Source organism: Bos taurus, chromosome 1 (genome assembly GCF_002263795.3).
Source record: "Bos taurus isolate L1 Dominette 01449 registration number 42190680 breed Hereford chromosome 1, ARS-UCD2.0, whole genome shotgun sequence".
NCBI classification, from domain to species: domain Eukaryota; kingdom Metazoa; phylum Chordata; class Mammalia; order Artiodactyla; family Bovidae; genus Bos; species Bos taurus.
This window is the reverse complement of record NC_037328.1, coordinates 64,505,700-64,529,433: the sequence shown is the minus strand read 5'-3', so window position 1 is coordinate 64,529,433 and position 23,734 is coordinate 64,505,700. Positions and strand designations below refer to the sequence as shown.

At 41.1% G+C, this 23,734-nt stretch overlaps 1 protein-coding gene across 5 annotated transcripts in view; it reads right to left on the bottom strand.

Annotated features, from left to right (window-relative positions):
* CFAP91 (cilia and flagella associated protein 91) overlaps positions 1–23,734 on the bottom strand; it is a 113,240-nt gene that overhangs the window by 35,172 nt on the left and 54,334 nt on the right. For 4 of the 5 annotated variants that reach the window (XM_005201377.5, XM_059887914.1, XM_024994599.2 and 1 more), the window contains 6 exons: positions 15,077–15,193; positions 12,923–12,994; positions 11,589–11,735; positions 9,304–9,525; positions 5,621–5,769; positions 4,989–5,080 (listed from right to left, as the gene is read on the bottom strand). In XM_005201377.5, the coding sequence (XP_005201434.1) occupies positions 4,989–5,080; positions 5,621–5,769; positions 9,304–9,525; positions 11,589–11,735; positions 12,923–12,994; positions 15,077–15,193 (799 nt within the window). The remainder of the gene's footprint in view (positions 1–4,988; positions 5,081–5,620; positions 5,770–9,303; positions 9,526–11,588; positions 11,736–12,922; positions 12,995–15,076; positions 15,194–23,734) is intronic. The other variant, XR_804223.4, reaches the window with a different exon arrangement.

Genomic DNA, 23,734 nt, shown 5'->3' with positions numbered 1-23,734 from the left:
TTCACGGGTAAATACCTACTCTCAAACTTTTCAAAAAACTGCAGCAGGAGGAATGCTTCTTAACCACCTCATCTTCTGTCTCCCCTTCTCCTCCTGCCATCAGTCCTTCCCAGGATCAGGGTCTTTTCCAATGAGCTGGCTCCTCACATTATTTACAATAGACAGGATACGGAAGCAACTTATATGTCCATCAACAGATGAAAGGATAAAAAGACATGGGTATGTGTGTGTTTACACACATACATAATGGAATACTACAGAACCATAAGCAGAAAACAAGCTTGCCATTTGCAACAACATGGATTGATGTGGAAGGTATTGTGCTTCGTGAAATAAATCAGACAGACAAATACTGCAGTTATCACTTACATGTGGAATCTCAAAAAATCTAACAAATGAATTCAACAAAACAGAAACAGATCCACAGATACAGAGAACAAACAAGTGGTTACCAGTGAGGAAAGGGCAGTTGGGAGGGGCAAGATAGGGATAAGGGATTAAGAGATATCAACTACCATGTATAAAGTAAATAAGCTACAAGGATATATTGCACAGCACAGGGAATATAGCCAATATATAATAACTTTAAACAATGTCATCTATAAACATTTTAAATCATTGTTGTACAGCTGAAACTAATAAGTCAATAGACCTCAATAGAATTTTTTAATACATCCAAATAAATCAATAATGAGATATCTCAAATGGTCTGTATGTGATAGTTCTTAATTTGGGGTAAAGAGTATTTATAATGCATGGATGCCTTACTTGGAAAGAGAAAGAAATATAATGTGTACTCCTCATCCAGATGGCCTTCTTCATTTGGGCTATGTCCATATAAAGGGAAGAGGTTAGGATTTGCTCCGTTTGCCCGCAGATGACTGCCACTGATCCCTATAGATCAAGACTCCTTCAGCTCCTTCCTCTCAGAGTCAGGAGAAGCTGGGGGAGGGGGTCATAAACTAGTAACTGTTAAACACAGGATTTCTCCCCTTCTTCAGGTGAACTGATATAAAACAGGCTGACCTCACTTTGTATTGAGGAGGAGAAAGGAGTTGCTTATTTTCTTAAGGATCTAGAAAACATAAGGTCCCTTTTATAATAAAAAGGGATAGAGGAACACTTCTTATTTGATCTGAAAATTGAAGTTTTTTGGTAGAGGCACTATTATACACTGTTGATGGGGATACGAATTGAACAGTTTTTTGTGGGGGCAGTGTGGTGGTATCTATCAAAATGCAAAACACACATACTGTATTTCCAGCATTGTACTACTAGGAGTCTACCCTCAGACGAATGACCAGGGTGTTCACAGTTATTTACAGGAAAACACACAGGAATAAACTAAGTGCTCACTGCTGGGGGTACTGGTTGCAAAACTACGGTACAATCATGTAATGGGAAAACAGGGTATTTCTTTGTTCTCTTCTAATGCATGACAACTCCACCATTCCTTACTCCCTAGTTACGTGATCTGAAATATTACACTTCTCTTAAACCTGTCTAGACTTCTCCTGCAAACTCTTAAAACCTCCCAGGCTCATATTTCACTTAATATTGATCTACTGGCCGCACCTCCTCCCTCTGGGCTCAGGACTACCACTAGTACCATGAAAGCTCTGGAAGAACATTGTTTCTTTAAAACACATTTTTTTTTTTCTTCTCCTCCTCTATTGAATAAAAGCAGGAATCTTTAAAAGCATGCCACTTTTGGCAAATGATAAGTGAGGCTATTTCTACTGAGATGAGCTCTGGCAGGAACAAAAGATATCGTGACTCAGCAGAACTGCAGAATAACGTTAGGTCTGTGAGGCTTCCCGCTTTTCAGCACCTGACTTGCACGTGCCCTGCCTCCAAAAGGCGGCCATGGTTGGAAAACCCTGCAAACTCTCAACATTTGTTTCATGTTGAAAAAATCAAATCACAAAACACAAGCTGATGGTTACAGAAGAGGAATGACATGGGGGAGGGATAAATTAGGAATATGGAATTAACATATACCCCCCAACCAGTAATGCTGAAGAAGCTGAAGTTGAACGGTTCTATGAAGACCTACAAGACCTTTTAGAACTAACACCCAAAAAAGATGTCCTTTTCATTATAGGGGACTGGAATGCAAAAGTAGGAAGTCAAGAAACACCTGGAGTAACAGGCAAATTTGGCCTTGGAATACAGAATGAAGCAGGGCAAAGACTAATAGAGTTTTGCCAAGAAAATGCACTGGTCATAACAAACACCCTCTTCCAACAACACAAGAGGACTCTACACATGGACATCACCAGAGGGTCAACACCGAAATCAGACTGATTATATTCTTTGCAGCCAAAGATGGAGAAGCTCTATACAGTCAGCAAAAACAAGACCAGGAGCTGACTGTGGCTCAGACCATGAACTCCTTATTGCCAAATTCAGACTTAAATTGAAGAAAGTAGGGAAAACTACTAGACCATTCAGGTATGACCTAAATCAAATCCCTTATGATTATACAGTGTGAGAAATAGATTTAAGGGCCTAGATCTGATAGATAGAGTGCCTGATGAACTATGGAATGAGGTTCGTGACACTGTACAGGAGACAGGGATCAAGACCATTCCCATGGAACAGAAATGCAAAAAAGCAAAATGGCTGTCTGGGGAGGCCTTACAAATAGCTGTGAAAAGAAGAGAAGCGAAAAGCAAAGGAGAAAAGGAAAGATATAAGCATCTGAATGCAGAGTTCCAAAGAATAGCAAGAAGAGATAAGAAAGCCTTCTTCAGCGATCAATGCAAAGAAATAGAGGAAAACAACAGAATGGGAAAGACTAGGGATCTCTTCAAGAAAATCAGAGATACCAAAGGAACATTTCATGCAAAGATGAGCTCGATAAAGGACAGAAATGGTATGGACCTAACAGAAGCAGAAGATATGAAGAAGAGATGGCAAGAATACACAGAAGAACTGTACAAAAAAGATCTTCACGACCCAGATAATCACGATGGTGTGATCACTGACCTAGAGCCAGACATCCTGGAATGTGAAGTCAAGTGGGCCTTAGAAAGCATCACTACAAACAAAGCTAGTGGAGGGGATGGAATTCCAGTTGAGCTATTCCAAATCCTGAAAGATGATGCTGTGAAAGTGCTGCACTCAATATGCCAGCAAATTTGGAAGACTCAGCAATGGCCACAGGACTGGAAAAGGTCAGTTTTCATTCCAATCCCAAAGAAAGACAATGCCAAAGAATGCTCAAACTACCGCACAATTGCACTCATCTCACACGCTAGTAAAGTAATGCTCAAAATTCTCTAAGCCAGGCTTCAGCAATATGTGAACCGTGAACTTCCTGATGTTCAAGCTGGTTTTAGAAAAGGCAGAGGAACCAGAGATCAAATTGCCAACATCCGCTGGATCATAGAAAAAGCAAGAGAGTTCCAGAAAAACATCTATTTCTGCTTTATTGACTATGCCAAAGCCTTTGACTGTGTGGATCACAATAAACTGTGGAAAATTCTGAAAGAGATGGGAATACCAGACCACCTGATCTGCCTCTTGAGAAATTTGTATGCAGGTCAGGAAGCAACAGTTAGAACTGGACATGGAACAACAGACTGGTTCCAAATAGGAAAAGGAGTTTGTCAAGGCTGTATATTGTCACCCTGCTTATTTAACTTATATGCAGAGTACATCATGAGAAACGCTGGACTGGAAGAAACACAAGCTGGAATCAAGATTGCCGGGAGAAATATCAATAACCTCAGATATGCAGATGACACCACCCTTATGGCAGAAAGTGAAGAGGAACTCAAAAGCCTCTTGATGAAAGTGAAAGTGGAGAGTGAAAAAGTTGGCTTAAAGCTCAACAATCACAAAACGAAGATCATGGCATCCGGTCCCACCACTTCATGGGAAATAGATGGGGAAACAGTGGAAACAGTGTCAGACTTTATTTTTTGGGGCTCCAAAATCACTGCAGATGGTGACTGCAACCATGAAATTAAAAGACGCTTACTCCTTGGAAGGAAAGTTATGACCAACCTAGATAGCATATTCAAAGGCAGAGACATTACTTTGCCAACAAAGGTTCGTCTAGTCAAGGCTATGGTTTTTCCGGTGGTCATGTATGGATGTGAGAGTTGGACTGTGAAGAAGGCTGAGCGCTGAAGAATTGATGCTTTTGAACTGTGGTGTTGGAGAAGACTCTTGAGAGTCCCTTGGACTGCAAGGAGATCCAGCCAGTCCATTCTGAAGGAGATCAGCCCTGGGATTTCTTTGGAAGGAATGATGCTAAAGCTGAAACTCCAGTACTTTGGCCACCTCATGCGAAAAGTTGACTCATTGGAAAAGACTCTGATGCTGGGAGGGATTGGGGGCAGGAGGAGAAGGGGACGACAGAAGATGAGATGGCTGGATGGCATCACTGACTTGATGGACGTGAGTCTGAGTGAACTCCGGGAGTTGGTGATGGACAGGGAGGCCTGGCATGCTGCGATTCATGGGGTCGCAAAGAGTCGGACACGACTGAACGACTGATCTGATCTGATCTGATATATAAAATAAACAAGGATTTGCTGTATAGCACAGGGAACTATATTCAATATCTTGTTAACCTACAGTGGAAAAGAATCAGAAGATATGTGTATGAGTTATACATATATAAATAACAATCATTTTGCTGTATACCTGAAACTAACATAATATTGTAAATCAACTATTTCAATCAAAAACAAAAACCCCAAAATACACCTCTTCTGAGAACTTGAGAACTGCATCTTAAAGAAGGTTTGGAATTTAATGCTTCATCAAACTTTTTAGAACCGCATGCATCCATACTGGAGGAGATTATATTTTGCCATTGGACAGCATCAAGAGAACTTGACAAACTTTGAAGATAACTCTGATTTCTCTTCAGAATTTCCCCCATACCTCTGCTCAGTTTTAAATCTCTGGAATATTGAAAATAGCTTATATCTTTAAAAAGATTATCGAGTGAAGCATTTATGTTGGCTTACCCTTTTCTTTGACAAAATCCTTTTGCACCTCTGGGATTAGGAAACTGTAAACCAACTCGGCCACGATCTCCTCTGACTGAAGCTGAGTTCGACTAAAACATGAGAACATATTAAAAGTGTTTCCTTTGCTGCCTTGCTTGAGCTACCGATTTATACTTGGATCCTCCTTGTGTGCGTAAGGAGCTCCACTGCTCAGATCCTACGACTGCCTTTTCCTTGAGTGATCTGAAATAGCACATTCCTGGTGAGTTTCCTTAACTCCATGGAAAATCCAAATTTGTCCTTTACTTCCCCTGCCTCCCAGGAAAGGAGTGTTAAGAGACATAATTTATACATGGAAGCCAAAAACCTTGAGGTGATATCCAAGTAAAATTGGACATACTCACATTTCTTTCAAGCTTTGTGATATTCTAAAAGTAAGAAATATGAAAGTGATCCAGACTGCAGAGGATAACCGAAAATTCTATTCCCAATGTGTGGCTCCTGCCATATAAAGGCTGCCGTTAAAGCATACTGAAGCATGAGTTAGTTATTTGTTTCTCCTTGGTGGTGAAATCTTAGGCTCTTGAAAAACACACATGAATAACAGCAAAGGGGCTGTCCATCCCACCATCTGTCCCCTTGATACACACCGGCTTTCCATTTCATAAGCAATGTCATTGATTTCCTCAGCCATCTTCTCTATTTCCGCCCTGGCTTGTTCTTCTGCAGTATTCTCTTCAGTGTTCAGTATTATGTCCTCCAGATAGGAAGTTACAGTGCTTTGGTGAACTTTAATCACCTGCAAAAGTCCCAAATACTCCAGCTACTCAGAAAAGGAATGCCACTACCATAATCAAGACAAGAAAAATGCACAAACACTGGCCAACATTTTTAGCATGTCTATTTCATTTATCAAGTCAATAGTCCCTGCACTGTACATTCCTTTAAAAACAAAAAAACAAAACTGTAGTCCATTTCTAATTCACCTGTATCTACTCATTCTGGGCAGACTCTACATATTTGGCTCATTTTAGAATTATGGGTCTCAATTTGGGGTGGGTAATACAAAACACTGCAAAAAGATCACAGGCTTAACTCAAGAACTCTGTTTTAGGTCCTGGCTTTTTTCTTACCAGCAGTGTGACTTGGTCAAGCTACCTAACTGTGGCAGAGGCTAAGACATACACAACATCCTTTCTCTCCTTCCTCTTAAAGGATTCTTAAAGCGAAAGACCTAGCTTATTTTTTTCTCTCATTTCTCATGTCATGGGGACAAAATGCAGGAGGCACCAGTCATCTTAAACTGCCGTGAGGGTCACGCCCTAGGGACAGAAAAGCAGAAATCAAGAAGGATTCTGGGTCTCTGATGAATTTTTTTAAACTATCATATCAGTCCTGGACTGCTTCTTTTTAAAGCTTTCTGAAATTGTGAAATAGAATATACATTTAGAAAAGTGCAGAGCACATAAATGTACAGTGTAATGAATTCTGGTCAAGCCACTGGTAGTATCCCAGAGGTCACAGTGGGTTCCATCTGACCACAGCTCATTTCCATTCTCATAAGTTTATGGTAGACTTCATTTTCTTTAGAGTTTTGCTCAAGATTTCAGTCATAAATACAATTTAGTTTTGCCTGTTTGATAGGTAGATACACAGGAAGTATCAAAAACAGCAAGGGTGTCATACTTTGTTCTCTATGTAGTCTCAATAGATTTTGAGCTTTGGGGGATAAGAGTACTTTCTATTTAATGTCTAAATATTTCTTTATATCTGAGATAATGCTTGGGACTCAGTAACAACTTAGTACCTGTTTCTTGACTGGTGCTGCAGCAGGACTCTGAATATGAAATGTTTACTGTGTACCTGTGAAATACCAAGTCCATATCCTTGAATCCCTGTGCCTTCCTTATGGGAGAGACCCAGTGACCATAGTTTAATATGGTATCAGCCAACCAACCAACATATATTTTCTCAATGCCTATTATGTACAGAGGGCTACGCTGGTGCTGCGGAAGGCACAAGGGATATACAACATGCCTGCTACCATGGAGACCACAATCTTATTCAGGAGACAAATCACACCTAGAACAGAGCAATTAGACAGCTGAGTCTTGTTCAGAGGTGGGAAGTTGAATGGGGTCTACTTCTAACAATATATGTACTTGTGTGTTTACATACATCTTTATAAATGTGTGTTTGTGGACACATTTGTGCTTGTATGTGCATAAGTGAGTAAAGGAAACGTTCGGGTGGCTATATGTGTGTCTATGTGCTCCTCCACATCTTTGCTAATACTGTGCTCATGGCGTTATGATGTGCTCATGGGGTTATGTTTGTGAATGTGTCTTCATGTATGCACATGAAGTGTATATGAGTTTAAATATGAGTCTATGACTATGTTTCTCAATATATGTTATTTTTCTGGAAATTTACTAATGTGTACATTTCTGGGTTTTGGTATATTTATGTGCATGCAAGCATACTTATCTGTGAAAGGATCATATGATGGAAGATAGGAAATTTAAATGATGCATGGGGGCATCCCTAGATGGATACATTCTTTACATGAATGATCCTTAAATCAGGCCAGAAGGGTCATTTTAACCCTTTCATGCCCCTCCCAGACGTGCTGGCATTTCCTGGGGCTGTTCCCATCTAGAAGACACCTTCCTAGAAGTCTTTCACCAGTATCTTCCTTTCCATATTTCTGAGTATAGTGGTTCTTTTGTCTCTCTCCTTTTATTCTCACTCCCAACTGGTTCTTCCCATCCCAGTTGGTTTTTCCTTAGTGATTTCAGTAGGGGACAGTAAGTTCTCATTTGCTAAAAATTGCTAAATCTCAGTAATTCTATTTAAAGAAAAGCTGTTAGGATGACAGGAAACTAGAATATGAATTATTATTATAGGCTGTTTGACAGCAGAGATGATCCTCCACTCCAATTAAAAAGCTGAACTTTTTACAAAAGCTGACAATATACAACCTGCAAGTTTTTAAGCTGTACAGAAGATGGAAAATCTTTAATTTTAATCAATGTTTTAATTAGAAAAAACAGCAAATACTATTTATGAATCAATCCTAATTCCCTGGGAATTGGGTAAATCCTTAAAATCATAGATCAAATAAGAAAACCTCAAGTTGACATAGCATTATTTTTTCTTACCCGAGGAGCTCAAAAGTATCCATATTTACAATTCAGATAGCCTCCTGGACAGGAATTTTTTGTTTTTTTAAATTGGCACTTTTTAAAAAAGGTTGGCACTTTCCGTCTTTCCCATCTGGCCCAAGGGAGACTCACACAGTCTTTGCTTTGACATATACTGGGTGTGCTGGCCGCCCACGCAGCCTCTTCTGTGCTCAAACCCCTCAGCCTGCCCAGCTTCCACCTCTGCATTCCTGGGGGTCAGACACCCTAACTGAAAGAACACACATCAAGCTCCCCAAGAAAGGGGACATACGCCCCCCAAACTCCAGGTGGCGGGGAGGGGGCGCAGGTATTAGTCACAGCACAGCTCCCTTAAAAGAAATCTTCCTCACAAATCCCCTCCAATTTTATCACTTGAGCTTTTGCATTCTTGATGAGGGCAAGAGTGCTTTGAGATATTATTGGTTCCTCAAATTTCCTCTGAGTTTGCATCTGGGTCAGTCTGGAATTTCACATCCGCTGGGTCTTGGTCAGAATTCTAATTTACCAGCCTGGCATTCCTAACTCCCACGTTTGTATCTTTAGTCAAAAAATCTCTTCTAAATTCCACCTTATATATTCATTTGCTGAAATGACACCTCTACCAAGATGTCTCAAACTAATGTAAATCAAACTCCTGATTCCACCCCGGCCCCAAACCTATTCCGCCCTCAGCTTTCCTGCCTCGGAAAACAACCGTCATCTCCCTACTCACTGACACCGGAAACTGGACTTTATACTTGACTTCACCCTATTTCTCACTCCAGCCTAAGTTAGTTCATCAGCCTCCTTTCAGGTCCCTTATTTCCACCCTGTCCTCCCTCCAACCTGTTCATACAACAAGTACCCCCAGTGACCTCGGTAAAAATGTGTCACTGGGCCCCATTTGTTTCCCTCATGAAACACCACATTTTCTTATTCTACCCTTATTTGCATGTTATATAGGATTTAAGCTCCAGGAGAGAAGGGGCCATGCCTATATTTCCCTCCAGAGTACCCCACAATGCCTTTACATACTGCTGGGCATATCCTAGAAACCCAATACATTATCTGTTGAAGACAATTAAAAAATGAAGGCCATCTCCTATTTGAGGTTCCTTGGGTTTGACTCGGCTCCTTACAAACGGCTTCCTTATGATGTCCCCACTTGCCTCCTTAAATATCTGGTCCTCCTCCTGCAGGCGCCTCTGCTCCACCTGGCGTCGGCCACTCTCTTCAGCTTCGCGCATCCGGCGCTGCCGCTCAGCCAGCATGGCCAGGGCGTGGACCCGCCTCTCCTCCTGCAGTCTCACCAGCTCTTTGGACAGGAAGTCAAACATGTCCGCCAGCACCCTTCCTTCCAGTCCAGCCAAATGGTTTTCAACCAGAGACACCTTAAAAATAATAATATGACTATGAGGATACAGATTCCACTAAGAAGTGTGATTCATCAGGAGGGATGTTAGATTACCCTCGACAGTCACTTCCCTTTCAGGACTCAACGGTTTTACCAGGAAAACTTACGATACAAACTTAGACTTGAGAAAGCAGATTGTTCAGCAATGGATGATAGTTTAGCAAAACATTAATTAGCATCCACACAATTTTTTTTTTCCTTTCAATTTTATCCAGAAGGTAGAGTGCTATGTCTCCCCAGACATGAAGGCAAATGTCAAGGTTTTGATTAAAAGATAATACTGGAGTTCAAAAAAATAGAATCTCCTAGAAATTCACTCACGATACCTTTTAATTTTTCAATGCTTGGTCCTTTAACACCAAGTTTGGGGAATTTTCAAGCTTTTCAGTAACATGAAAGTAGAAAACCTTGGTACTTTTTTATTAATTTAAGTAACTTCAAAGTCATTAAGAACTGCCTTTGAAACAGAGTAGGAAATAAGCCTACATGTCTATGTAGTCACTGAGGTAGATAGGGGCCCAGAGTTCCTGGCCAGGAATGAGCTACAGTGTTTATTTACGGATCCCTCTGTCCTGGCTTTGGCACAATGAGAATAAAAGTGTTTAAGAAGACTGTAGTGTGTTCCTGCTCCTAGCCTCAGTGGTAAGGGGGAAAGGCTCTTCTCCCAGACACTTGCTGCTCTCACACTGACGATTCCCCTTGACATAAGAAAGGGAGAAAATGAGAGGATCAGCACTGCTATAGGTACGCGAGACGCCCACTGCCCCAGATGCCGGCATCCCACAGGTGCAGCCAGGAGCAGCCGAAGGTAAACAGGGCGAGTCTGTGGCTATGTGACAGCTCTTCCCATTAATTCCTCCCTTAGCTCTTAGCTGTCCTCATGTCTATCAGTCAAGTATTTATCCACTAAATGGGACAGATGAATTAAAAACTCTGGATTGTCTTAGCTGTAGCTGCTCAAGTCTATAATCAGAAACCTTGAAGGGGCTGAAACAGGTGTTCTTGCACCCAGGTCCTGGGCATTCCATTGCCTGAGCATTCTGCTCTCTCTCTGAATGGATATGCAGCTCGTCTCCATCATTTCCAGGGCTCCAGGGCCCCCAGATTCAGAGACTCTAGCGCCCCCAGATTCAGAGACTCCAGCAACTACATTCTCCTCTTCCTTCTCTGGTCCCTTGGCTGGGTCTCACCATCTGTGGCTTTCTTCCTCCCTCCCCCAAACCAGCCCCCGTCACTCAGAGAGCACTCCCAGCCCTGCTGTCGCATGAAGGGAGCACAGAGGTGCTCGCTCCAGAGCTGCTGACCATTTGTGCCCAGTTCACAGCACGAGAGCTGTGTGTGTCACTAAAGGTGGGTAATATTAACTTTGCTGTACATCTACTTTCTTACAACACTTTGCAAATTGATTCTTTTCACATTGATTTACAGATAAGTGGGAGAGACAGTAAAAGTATACCTCCACTTTAGTCAACGTTAAATACTGTGTATATACACACAAATACCAGCAGAAAGTAGGAAACACATTTACAGTTGTTGGGTTAGACCTGCAATCACCAGCTACTGTCAGTCACACAGAGCTCAGAGGACCCGATGAAAGTCACAGAATAACATATTAACATATTTAATGTGCAGTTTAAGGAGCACGAGCTATGTACATCTCCAAACTCATTCATGAGTGTGGACAGTTTTAAAAATCTCATTTCTCACTTTTTCTTATTGCTTTCAGTATTTATTCATTCTACTTAGCTTTCACTGAAATATAATAGAGTCACCAAATATTTAAGGAAAATTGGAAAAGAAAACCTTTTAAAATAGTGAAGCTTTTTTTCTTTCCTTTTCGCAAATTAAAAAAAAAAAAGCATATTCAACTCAGAGAGGATACAGTCCATTCAAATTGTGGACTGTAGCGTCACTGGTGAAAAATGCTGGGATTGTGCGGGGTGTTTCTCTTACATCATTTCATCTGTTGTTACTATACTGTTGTTTGCACAATAATAAAAATCACAGGTGAAAATGGGACAAGAAAGGAGAGGAAAGAACCTTGTGCTCGTGCAAGTTCCTCTGCCGCTGTAGGGCCAGGGTCACCTGCTTCTCGGCTTTCTTCACCAGCCTGTCATCTTCTTGCAGCGCGTGGCTGGTGCGCAGCTCCTGGATCAACTCAAGTCGCTTCTCTTTCCCTTCAAACATCTGTATCAAATCAAATCAGAGAGACCCGCAAATCAGCATTGCCAGTGCAGGCACCAGGCCTTGCAGGCAGGGACTGACGAGGCGCTCATGAATCGCGGGTTCTGCTCCGCCATGCAGGGCCACGGACCAGGTGTATGCACCGAGCTGGGCATCAGCCCTGTTTTCTGCTCCTCCAGCTGTTCAGGCAGACAAGGAACTCAGCTACCCGTTAACCGCTGACTGAATTTCTTAAAATGCCTCTCAAAGACAAGGTGACAACTCTAGGGTCATGTTAAGAAACTGGAACCTTCCCTTCATTTCCTGGCTCTTCCCCTAAGAAGCCTGGGGGTGGTATTTTTCATTGTCGTTTTTCTTTGCTGAGAAATCTGCTCCTGGTCTGGAATACACGACCTGCTGTCTGAACTTCACTGTGGCGTTTCTCCTGTGGAAATACTGGCAGGAGGATGGGGAATAGCGCTGAACACAAGACGCCCATCCAGCCTCCCTGAACTGACTCACCATAACTGAGTCTCTTAAGAGTTATAGCTGCCTGGGGAAGAAAAAATGTTTTAGCTGAGGCTTTACATCAGTCCCTTTCTAAGCTTAAGAAGCACAATGATCTGACTAAGGCTTTACGGCCAGGAAGACCAGAGTTGAATTTGCTGGCAGTTAACATAATCCCACTCAGGCTCATATTACTCACCTGTAAAATGGGTAACTGATAAAAAAAAAATGTGCTGATATATGTAAAGCAAAGAATATATAATGTGAGCATACAGTAAGAGTTCAAAACTATAGTTATTTATTTACTTAGCTATTTCATTTATTATTCATGCATTGCTAGCTAATATGCAAACTCAGATTATTATGACTGTGGAAAATTAGAGAATCCACTTGGTTTGTGATGCTTAATAGTCAAAACTCATGTATGAAAACTGCTGGATTCAGCAATTCCATGGAAGACATTAGCTTCACACTGCCTTGGTTACACACAGGAAACAGCAGGCGGCTCCTTTCTCTCCTTGATACTGTGCCACTCACTTGGGCCAGCTATGGCAGTAAAAGGGAAGGAGTGGGTAACTCAACAGCATAGTTCCACAGGACAGCAGGCTGTGGGAGGCAATTCACCCCACGGAAATAAGCACAGGTGCACTCTCTGAATCTAGTCTCAAAGGAGAAGAAAGGGGCCAGGGGTCCACCCTACACACCATGTTTTGAACAACTCTGCCCCGGAGCAACTTTTGAAGGTAGATCACAGCCATTTCTATATCTTCTTCTTCCTAAAAAAACAAAGAGAGAACGAAGCAGCTTGAGAACTGCAGCAGTTGCTATCAAACACTTTTTTGAAGATTTATATCTAGCAAAAAAGCTAGACATCAGAAGGATTTAAAGAGAAACAAAAAATCATTCTTCTTTGAACATATAGGACTTTAAACATGACATTATTGTCAAAATTCATTATATTTTTCATGATGAGATATCACTGGTAAACTTCTGATATAGTTTCACCCACTGTCATGCTATCCTTACAAATTAAGCCATTTTCATTTTTTCTATATTCCTTTCCAACAATATCTTTCTTGAAGCAATAGGTACTGCTAATAACATCCCTTTTGCAATAGTTTTTTTTTTTTTTTTTTCATGTTTAATTATGAGACAAAGAATACAGGCTTCCCTGGTGGGTCAGTGGTAAAGAATCTACCTGTCAATGCAGGAGACAAGGGTTTGATCCCTGGGTTGGGAAGATCCCCTGGAGAAGGAAATGGCAACCCTCTCCAGTATTCTTGTCAGGGAAATCCCATGGACAGAGGAGCCTGGCAGGCTACAGTCCATGGGGTTGCAAAGGTCAGACACAACTTAGTGATTGAGCATGAAAATGAGGCAAAGAATGCAGATGGGGTATACTGGAGTCAAAAATGAGGTGCTTTTCACAAGAATTTAGTTCAACTGGTAAAATCAGAATATAATGGACAAAATCAGCAATCTACAAAAATCACCTTAAATATGTGTAAAAGCAAAAAGAGCAGAGTCTACAAATTTCATTAAAGCCCCTCTGAATGCAAAAGACATCAGTAGTGGAATCAATGGCATTAACACTTGTGAAAGACATGTTAACCACAGGCAGTGGTCAGCACAAAGTCTAGAAAAGAGGATGCTGCCCAGAAGCGCATTGCGGCCAGTCAGCAGGAGCATTCCCACCCCTCCAGAGATCTCAGAGCCATTGGAGGTGCTAGTGAGATCTCCCAAAGCACAACCTTATATGCAGTTTGGCTTTGTGTGAGAACTTCCCCGTGTTGGGAGAGAACAAGCTGACCTCCCGAGAGCAACATCCTGGTATACCAGGCAGTTAATGGTTCTCTCTGTAAAGTATGTTGTTGTTGTTCAGTTGCTAAGTTGTGTCAACTCTTTGCGACCCCATGGACTGCAGAATGCCAGGCTCCTGTCCTTCACCATCTCCCAGAGTTTGCTCAAACTCATGTCCAATGAGTTGGTGATGCTGTCTAACTATCTCATCCTTTGCTGTCCCCTTCTCCTTTTGGCTTCAATCTTTCCCACATCAGGGTCTTTCCCAATGACTTCGCTCTTTGCATCAGGTGGCCAAAGTATTGGAGTTTTAACTTTAGCATCAGTCCTGCCAATGAATATTCAGAGTTTATTTCCTTTAGGACAGACAGGTTTGATCTCTGTGCAGTCCAAGGGACTCTCAAGAGTCTTTTCCAGCACCATAATGCAAAAGCATCAATTCTTCAGTGCTCAACCTTCTTTATGGTTTAACTTTCACATCCGTACATGACTACTAGCAAAGCCATAGCTTTGACCATACATAACAAATTTGCAAATTTGTGGCATCTCCAGCAGTTTCTTGTGAATTTTCTGAGTCAGTCCTTTAAATCCTAACCAACTCTGGAAATGCTTACCAAACTGAGTGTGGGGCCCTGAGAAGGTAAGGCACAGCCCTGGAGTCAGAGTGAGCTCTCTGGCCAATCTTAACCCAGAAGCTGGCCTGTCTTGATGATTTCTTGCTAATTCCAGCTATCATCAACCACTTCATGTGGGAATACAGTTACAGTATCTGATCATCATTCCATCTTCTTATTTGACATACATCAGGATTACCTTCTGAAGCCTATTTTTCTTGGGAAGATTTCATTCTTTGTGTTTTTATTCTTGAAAAGGACTGGGTTTAGATTTCATTTTGCTTTTTTTTCTGTGAGCATTTGAAATATAAGGATAAAGGAAATGTAATTCAGATCTTGGGAAATGAACATGGTCATATTAGGTTTGTTTTTAATCCAAACTATCTGGAGAACAAACAGCGAAGCTGAATTTAGCTTTTCAAATAAAAAAAGCCTCAAACTTACATTGGAACTCATCTCCAGGGTTGGAGTTGGAAGTCGAGGTTGAGGTACTGGCTTTCTTTGAAGAAAACGCATAGGTTTCTTTGCTTCAAAATCCTTATTCTTCTTTTCCAACAGTGCCTGAAATAATACCAGTGTCTGACAATGATATGTCGATATATGTTCATCAACTGTAACAACTGTACTGCTCTGGTGGTGGATATTGATAATGGGGGAGGTTATACATATGTGGGAATAAGAAAGTATCTCCACTTTCCTCTTAATTTAGCTGTGAATCTAAAATTGTTCTGAAAAGTGAAGTCTTTAAAAAAAAAATCAGTGGCATTTCTTACATTTGTATTTTTTTCTACTACCAGATCAGTTAGAAACAATGTTCCCTATGGCCATGCTAGGACAGTTTGAGAAAGTACAAACCAGGGTGCACCTATGATCTTCCATGAATAAGTTAACCACTAAACAAGCATGAAACATTCTGGGTGTATCCATTTTAATCAAAAGTTTTGGAGACTTTAAAAATGTTTTTGAGTTTTTAAAAGGTTCTGTGATGTGTGTATGCAAGCAAATCCCCCAACTTCTGTTCTTCCACATAAGCTAATCTGCTGTTTTAAATGACTGCCTGGGGCAATAGAAAATTGTCCTGTGCAGTGTCTGACTAAAACATTTAGTATATTTTATTGCCTTTGACTGTGTGGATCACAATAAACTGTGGAAAATTCTGTAAGAAATGGGAATACTGGACTACCTGATCTGCCTCTTGAGAAATTTGTATGCAGGTCAGGAAGCAACGGTTAGAATTGGACATGGAACAACAGACTGGTTCCAAATAGGAAAAGGAGTATGTCAAGGCTGTATATTGTCACCCTGTTTATTTAACTTATATGCAGAGTACATCATGAGAAATGCTGGACTGGAAGAAACACAAGCTGGAATCAAGATTGCCGGGAGAAATATCAATAACCTCAGATATGCAGATGACACCACCCTCATGGCAGAAAGTGAAGAGGAACTCAGAAGCCTCTTGATGAAAGTGAAAGTGGAGAGTGAAAAAGTTGTGTTAAAGCTCAACATTCAGAAAACGAAGATCATGGCATCCAGTCTCATCACTTCATGGGAAATAGATAGGGAAACAGTGGAAACAGTGTCAGACTTTATTTTTCTGGGCTCCAAAATCACTGCAGATGGTGACTGCAGACATGAAATTAAAAGACGCTTATGCCTTGGAAGGAAAGTTATGACCAACCTAGATAGCATATTCAAAAGCAGAGACATTACTTTGCCAACAAAGGTTCGTCTAGTCAAGGCTATGGTTTTTCCAGTGGACATGTATGGATGTGAGAGTTGGACTGTGAAGAAGGCTGAGCACTGAAGAATTGATGCTTTTGAACTGTGGTGTTGGAGAAGACTCTTGAGAGTCCCTTGGACTGCAAGGAGATCCAACCAGTCCATTCTGAAGGAGATCAGCCCTGGGATTTCTTTGGAAGGAATGATGCTAAAGCTGAAACTCCAGTACTTTGGCCACCTCATGCGAAGAGTTGACTAATTGGAAAAGACTTTGATGCTGGGAGGGATTGGGGGCAAGAGGAGAAGGGGATGACAGAGGATGAGATGGCTGGATGGCATCACTGACTCGATGGATGTGAGTCTGAGTTAACTCCGGGAGTTGGTGATGGACAGAAAGGCCTGGTGTGCTGCGATTCATGGGGTCGCAAAGAGTCAGACATGACTGAGCAACTGATCTGATCTGATCTGATCTGATTGTTATGGGGGAAATGAGGGATATTAATTGGCAATTGTTTTCAAGTGAAGACAGCTTGACTTTGGGCTTGAAGCCAAGCACATCAAGATTTTTAAATCTGGTTCCTTGTGAAAGAATGTGTTTCTATTTCAATATACATTATATATATATATATATATATATATATATATATATTTTACTTTTGATCATCAAAAATCCTGACAGAATTATACATGACATCAGGTTTTGTTCATTGGTTCCATTTTCAGACATGGGGGATGTTTTTAGCTTAAAAGTATCAAAAAATGTGATCTCTGTGATTTTAAATTTTAAAACCACACTTTAATTACTTTTTCATCATTTAATAATTTTTATACTATTTTCCCACAAAAACATAAATAAGTGACAAAACAAACACTAAGTCAAGAGTTAAGATTTATAAAAAATATGCTAATTATGAGTAAAATTTGGAGCCACAACCAATTACCATGGCTGTAATAGAGGCTCTGAGTTTCTAGAAAATAAATCTGATGGCAAATATATATATAACAGCTCTATGATAACCAAAACTACTGAATCAACAGGAAGCAGCAGTCGTTTAACAGTAGAGTTGACCCTTGAATGACATAGGTTTGAACTGCATGGATCCACTTATATACAGATTTTTTTCAATAAATATATTGGAAAAATTTTTGGAGATTTTTGGCAATTTGAAAAAACTTCCATATGAACCACACAGCCTAGAAATATAGAAAAAGTCAGGTATGTCATGAATGCATAAAATACATGTAGCTATTAGTCTGTGTTACCACTTTGTTGTTCAGTCGCTAAATCGTGTCTGACTTTGCAACCCCATGGACTGCATCACACCAGGTTTCCCTGTCTTTCACCATCTCCTAGAGTTTGCTCAAACTCTTGTCCATTGAGTCATTGTTGCCATCCAACCATCTTATCCTCTGTCACCCCCTTCTCCTCCTGCCCTCAATCTTTCCCAAGACTACACACAAATCCATTATAAAAAGTTAAAATTTATTGAACTTATGCACATAATGCCATTCAAAGTCAAGAGAAATGTAAACAAAGATGCAGTATTAAATGATAACTGCACAAAACTGTAGGACATACTATACTACTATAATAAATTCATAACTACCTCCTGTTGCTTTTGCTGTGAACTTAAGTGTTGTGACAAACCTAGAGACATTAAAAAGCAGAGATGTTACTTTGCCTTCAAAGGTACATATAGTCACAGCTATGGCTTTTCCAGTAGTCAAGAATGGATGTGAGAGTCAGACCATAAAGAAGGCTGAGTGCTGAAGAATTGATGCTTTTGAATTGTGGTGCTGGAGAAGACACTCCAAGAGTCCCTTGAACAGCAAGGAGATCAAGCCAGTCAATCCTAAAGGAAATCAACCCTGTATATTCACTGGAAGGACTGAGACTGAGGCTAAAGCTCCAATACTTTGGTCACCTGATGTGAAGAGCTGACTCATTGGAAAAGACCCTGATGTTGGGAAAGATTGAAGGCAGAGGAGAAGGGGCCAACAAAGGACAAGATGGTTGGATGGCATCACCAATTCAATGGACATGAGTTTGAGCAAGCTCCAGGAGATGGTGAAGGACAGGGAAACTGGGTGTTCTACAGTCTGTCGAGTTGCAAAGAGTCGGACACGACTGAGTGGCTGAACAACAACAAGCATTGTGAATGTCCACTTAAAATGTAAGGTGATGCCAAGCATCTGAAGGAGCAATTCGTCTCTGCAATAAACTGCATGTCATGGTAACAAGTGATCTCTAGCAGTTCTTGTATATTTTTCACTGTGTTTAGTGCAATACCATAAACCTTGAGTAAAAACATGGGACTCATATGAAGTGCCACTAGTGATGCTGGGTTTGCTCCCAAGGAGGAGAGAAAAGTCATGATATTACAAGAAAAAGGTGAAGTGCTTTATATGCACGATAAACGGAGGTTTGCAGCCGCAGTTCCCCACCATCTCAGGATAAATGAATCTAGTGTAAGGACCACTGTGAAAAAAGAAAAGGAAATTCAATAAGCCATGGTTACAAGCAGATGTGAAAACCTTGCACCATTTGCAAAACACCTTCTTATCTCATGTTGAAAATGAAGCTTTCATGTGGATGCAGGATTGCTATAAGAAAGGCATACCTGGACTTCCCTGGTGGTTCAGTGGGTTAAGAATCTGCCTGCCAGTGCAGGGGACATAGGTTCAATCCCTGGTCCAAGGAGATTCCACCTGCCATGGAACAACTAAGCCCACGTGCTGCAACTACTGACACCCGCATGCTCTAGAGCCCGTGCTCCGCAACAAGAGAAGCCACTGCAATGCGAAGCCTGCACACTTCAACCGGAGAGTAGCCCCACTGGCTACACCTAGAGAAATGCAGAAACAAAGACCCAGCGCAGTCAAAAGTAAAGGATAGAGCATAATTTGATGAGTTTTGGGTGAAAAAAAGAAAGACACACCTATAGACTCTAATATGATTCAAAGAGCTTACCAGATGCCACTAGTGGTAAAGAACATGCCTGCCAATGCAAGAGATGTGGGTTCAATCCCTGGGTTGGGAAATCCCTTAGAGTAGGAAATGGCAACCCACTCCAGTATTCTTGCCTGGGAAATTCCTGGACAGAGGAGTATGGTAGGATATACTCCATGGGTAGCACAGAGTTAGACACGATTGAGCATGCATGCACATACACATGATTAAAAAAAAAAACTGAAGTCATTATATGAGAACTTTAAGAAAAGGAAGGTGAGGATTAAAGCTGGAGAATTTAATGCCAGCAAAGGATGGTTTGATAATTTTCTAAAGAGGTTTGGCTTAAACCAAGATAACAGAAGTAGCTTCTGCTGACCAAAAGGCAGAAGATATGTTCCCAGACACCATTAAGAAAATCATTGAGGGGAAAGAATATCTTCCTGAACAGGTTTTTAATGCTGATGAGAGTACCCTACTCTGGGGGGAAATGCCACAAAGGATACTTTTTAGTAAGGAGGAGAAGTAAGCACCAGGATTCAAGGCAGGAGAGGAAATGCTAACTCTGTTTTGTGCAAATGCAGTTAGGTTATGATCAGAACTGCCTGATCTACAAAGCTGCTAAGACCCCAGCCTTGAAGGGAAAATGACAATCACCAGCTGCCAATCTTCTGGCTGTAAAAGAAAGCAAGGTTTCTGGATTGGTTCTATTAATTGTGTTATTCCTAAAGTCAGGAAGTACCTTGCCAAAAAGGAACTGCCTCTTAAAGTTCTTTAGATATTGTACAATGTCCCTGTTGATGTTCATTGTTTTTCAGTCACTAAGTCATGTCCAACTCTCTGCAACCCCATGGACTACAGACACCAGGCATCCCTGTCCTTCACCATATCCCAGAGTTTGCTCAAATTTATGTCCATTGAGTCAGTGATGCCCTTCAACCGTCTCATCCTCTGTTATCCCCTTCTCCTTTGCCTTCAATCTTTCCCAGTATCAGGGTCTTTTCTAATGAGTCAGTTCTTCACATCAGGTGGACAAAGTATTAGAGCTTCAGCCTCAGCATCATTCCTTCCAAAGTATATTCAGGGTTGATTTCCTTTAGAATCAACTGGTTTGATCTCCTTGCAACCCAAGGGACTCTCAAGAGACTCCTCCAGCATCACAGTTCAAAAGCACCAATTCTTTGGCACTCAGCTTTCTCTATAGTTCAACTCTCACATCTATACATGACCACTGGAAAAACCATACTTTGACTCAACAGACCTTTGTCAGCAAAGTGATGTCTCTGCTTTTTAATACGCTGTCTTGGATTGTCATAGCTTTTCTTCCAAGGAGCAAGCATCTTTTAATTTCATGGCTGCAGTCACCATCGGCAGTGATTTTGGAGCTCAAGAAAATAGTCTGTACTGTTTTCATTTTTACCCCATCTATTTGCCATGAAGTGATGGGACCAGAAGCCATAATCTTAATATTTTGAATGTTGATTTTTAAGTCAGTATTTGCACTCTCCTCTTTCACCTTCATCACCTTCATCTTTTTCTTTCATCAAGAGGCTCTTTAGTTCCTCTTCGCTTTGTGCCATTAGGGTTGTGTCATTTTCATATCTGAGGTTGTTGATATTTCTCCCAGCAATCTTGATTCCAGCTTGAGCTCCATCCAGCCCAGCATTTCACATGATATACTCTCCATATAAGTTAAATAAGCAGGGTGACAATGTACAGCCTTGACGTACTCCTTTCTCAATTTGGAACCAGTCTGTTGTTCCATGTCCAGTTCTAACTGTTACTGCTTGACCTGCATACAGATTTCTCAGTAAGGCAGGTCAGGTGGTCTGGTATTCTCATCTTTTGAAGAATTTTCCACAGCTTGTTGTGATCCACACAGTCAAAGGCTTTGGCATAGTCAATAAAGCAGAAGTAGATGTTTTTCTGGAATTCTCTTGCTTTTTCTATGATCCAGTGGATGTTGGCAATTTGATCTCTGGTTTCTCTGCCTTTTCTAAATCCAGCAGCTTGTACATCTGGAAGGTCTTGGTTCATATACTGTTGAAGCCTAGCTTGAAGGAGTGTGAGCATTACTTTGCTAGCATGTGAAATGAGCACAGCTGGATGGTAGTTTGAACATTCTTTGACTCTACCCTTCTTTGGGGTTGGAATGAAAACTGACCTTGTTTAGTCCTGTGGCCACTGGTAAGTTTTCCAAATTTGGTGGTATATTGATACAGCGCTTTAACAGCATCATCTTTTAAGATTTGAAATAGCTCAGCTGGAATTCAATCACCTCCATTAGCCTTGTTTGCAGTAACACTCCCTAATAAGGTCCACTTGACTTCACACTCCAGGATGTCTGGCTCTAGGTCTGTGACCACATCACTGTGGTTATCTGGGTCATTAAGACCTTTTTTTGTACAGTTCTGTGTATTCCTGCCACCTCTTCTTAATGTCTTCAGTTTCTGTTTGGTCCTTACCATTTCTGTCCTTTATTGTGCCCATTGTTGTATGAAAGGTTCTCTTTGTATCTCTGGTTTTCTTGAAGGGATATCTAGTCTTTCCCATTCTATCATTTTCCTCCATATCTTTGCATTGTTCACTTAAGAAAGCTTTCTTACCTCTCCTTGCTATTCTCTGGAAATCTTCATTCAGATGGATATATCTTTTCCTTTCTATTTTGACTTTCTCATCTCTTCTTTTCTCAGCTATTTGTAATGCCTCCTCAGACAACCACTGTGCCTTCTTGCATTTCCTTTTCATGGGGATGGTTTTGGTCACTGCCTCACATACAGTGTTATAAACCTCCATCCATAAGTTCCTCAGGGACTCTATCAGATATAATTCCTTGAGTCTATTTGTTACTTCCACTATATAATCATTAGGGATTTGATTTAGGTCATACCTGGCCATTCAGAATCCCATGAGTTCAACAACAAAGGTGTCAAAGTGATCTACTTGCCCCTGAACACAATGGCTGTAATTTGGCCTCTAGATCAGCGGGCCATAAGGACCTTTAAGGCTTGTTACACATGGTACTTTATGGAAAGGATTATTTATTAAAGGATTATTAATGCAGACACCATGCAAGTCTGCCACTGAAGATGCCATCACTGTTACAGAAGAAGTTTTGAAAGTCAATAAGCCCCAAACAATAAATTCCTGCTGGAGAAAACTGTTCAGATTTTATGCATGACTTCACAGGATTTATGACAAAGCCATTCAAGGAAATCATGGAAGAGATTCTGGAGACAGCTAAAAAGGTGGTGGTGGGGGTGAAGGGTTTCAAGACATGGATCTGAGTGCCAAAGAATTGATGCTTTTGAACTGTGGTGCTGGAGAAAACTTTAGAGTCTCCTGGACAGCAGGTAGATCAAACAAGTCGGTCCTAAAGGAAATCAACCCTGAATATTCATTGGAAGGGCTGGTGCTGAAGCTGAAGCTCCAATACTTAGGCCATCTGATGTGAAGAGCTGATTTACTGGAAAAGACCCTGATGCTGGGAAAAAATAAGAGTAAGTGGAGAAGGAGGTGACCGAGGATGAGATGGTTGGATGGTATCACTGACTCAGTGGACATGAGTTTTAGCAAACTTGGGAAGATAGTGAAGGACAGGGGAGCCTCACATGCTGCAGTTCATGGGGGTCGCAGAGCTGGACACAACTTAGTGACTGAGCAACAACAATAGAAGGATACCACACCAGAGGAATGAACAGAAGATGACTTGATGGAGGTGACTGCTTCCAAATGAGTGCCATACAGTGAGAAAGAGACTGTAGAAGAACCCGTGACAGAAAACCACGATGGATGATCTGGGAAAACAATTTTGATTACTCAAGGCTGCATTTGACTTCACATAAGACATAGACCCTTCTATGTTCAGTTCTATGGCACTGAAACAAAAAGCAAATGATGAAAGAAGGTTTGGGACCATATAGAAACATTTTCAGAGAAATGAAAAACCAAAAAAAGTCAGACAGTAATTAAATGTATTTCTGTAAAGTTACACTGCGTGTGCCTACCTCTCTGGCCTCCCCTTCCACCTCCTCTATCTCTCCCATCTCTGCCTCCTCTGAGACAGCAAGACCAACCTCTCATCTTCCTCCTCCTCAGTCTATTCAACACGGAGACCACAAAGAAGAAGACCTTCATTGTTATCCACTTCCATCTAATGCATAGTAAATAATCATCATGCCATACAGTTAATAAATTTATCTGTTATGTACATGTGCAAGTGTCTCTGTGTAAAAATCTATTGACCACATTTTCATGTCATCATGATCACCTAAGTATCATATGGAGCATCGTGTCCAAGAGTTGTGTTAAATTCAGTGAAGTAAGACCAAACAAGGAAGCTGTGCTACAGAGTTCAATTGAAAAAACAGTTTCAAGAAAGAAGGAATCACCAGTCATATACTACAGAGAACTGACAGCTGTGTGGGAGC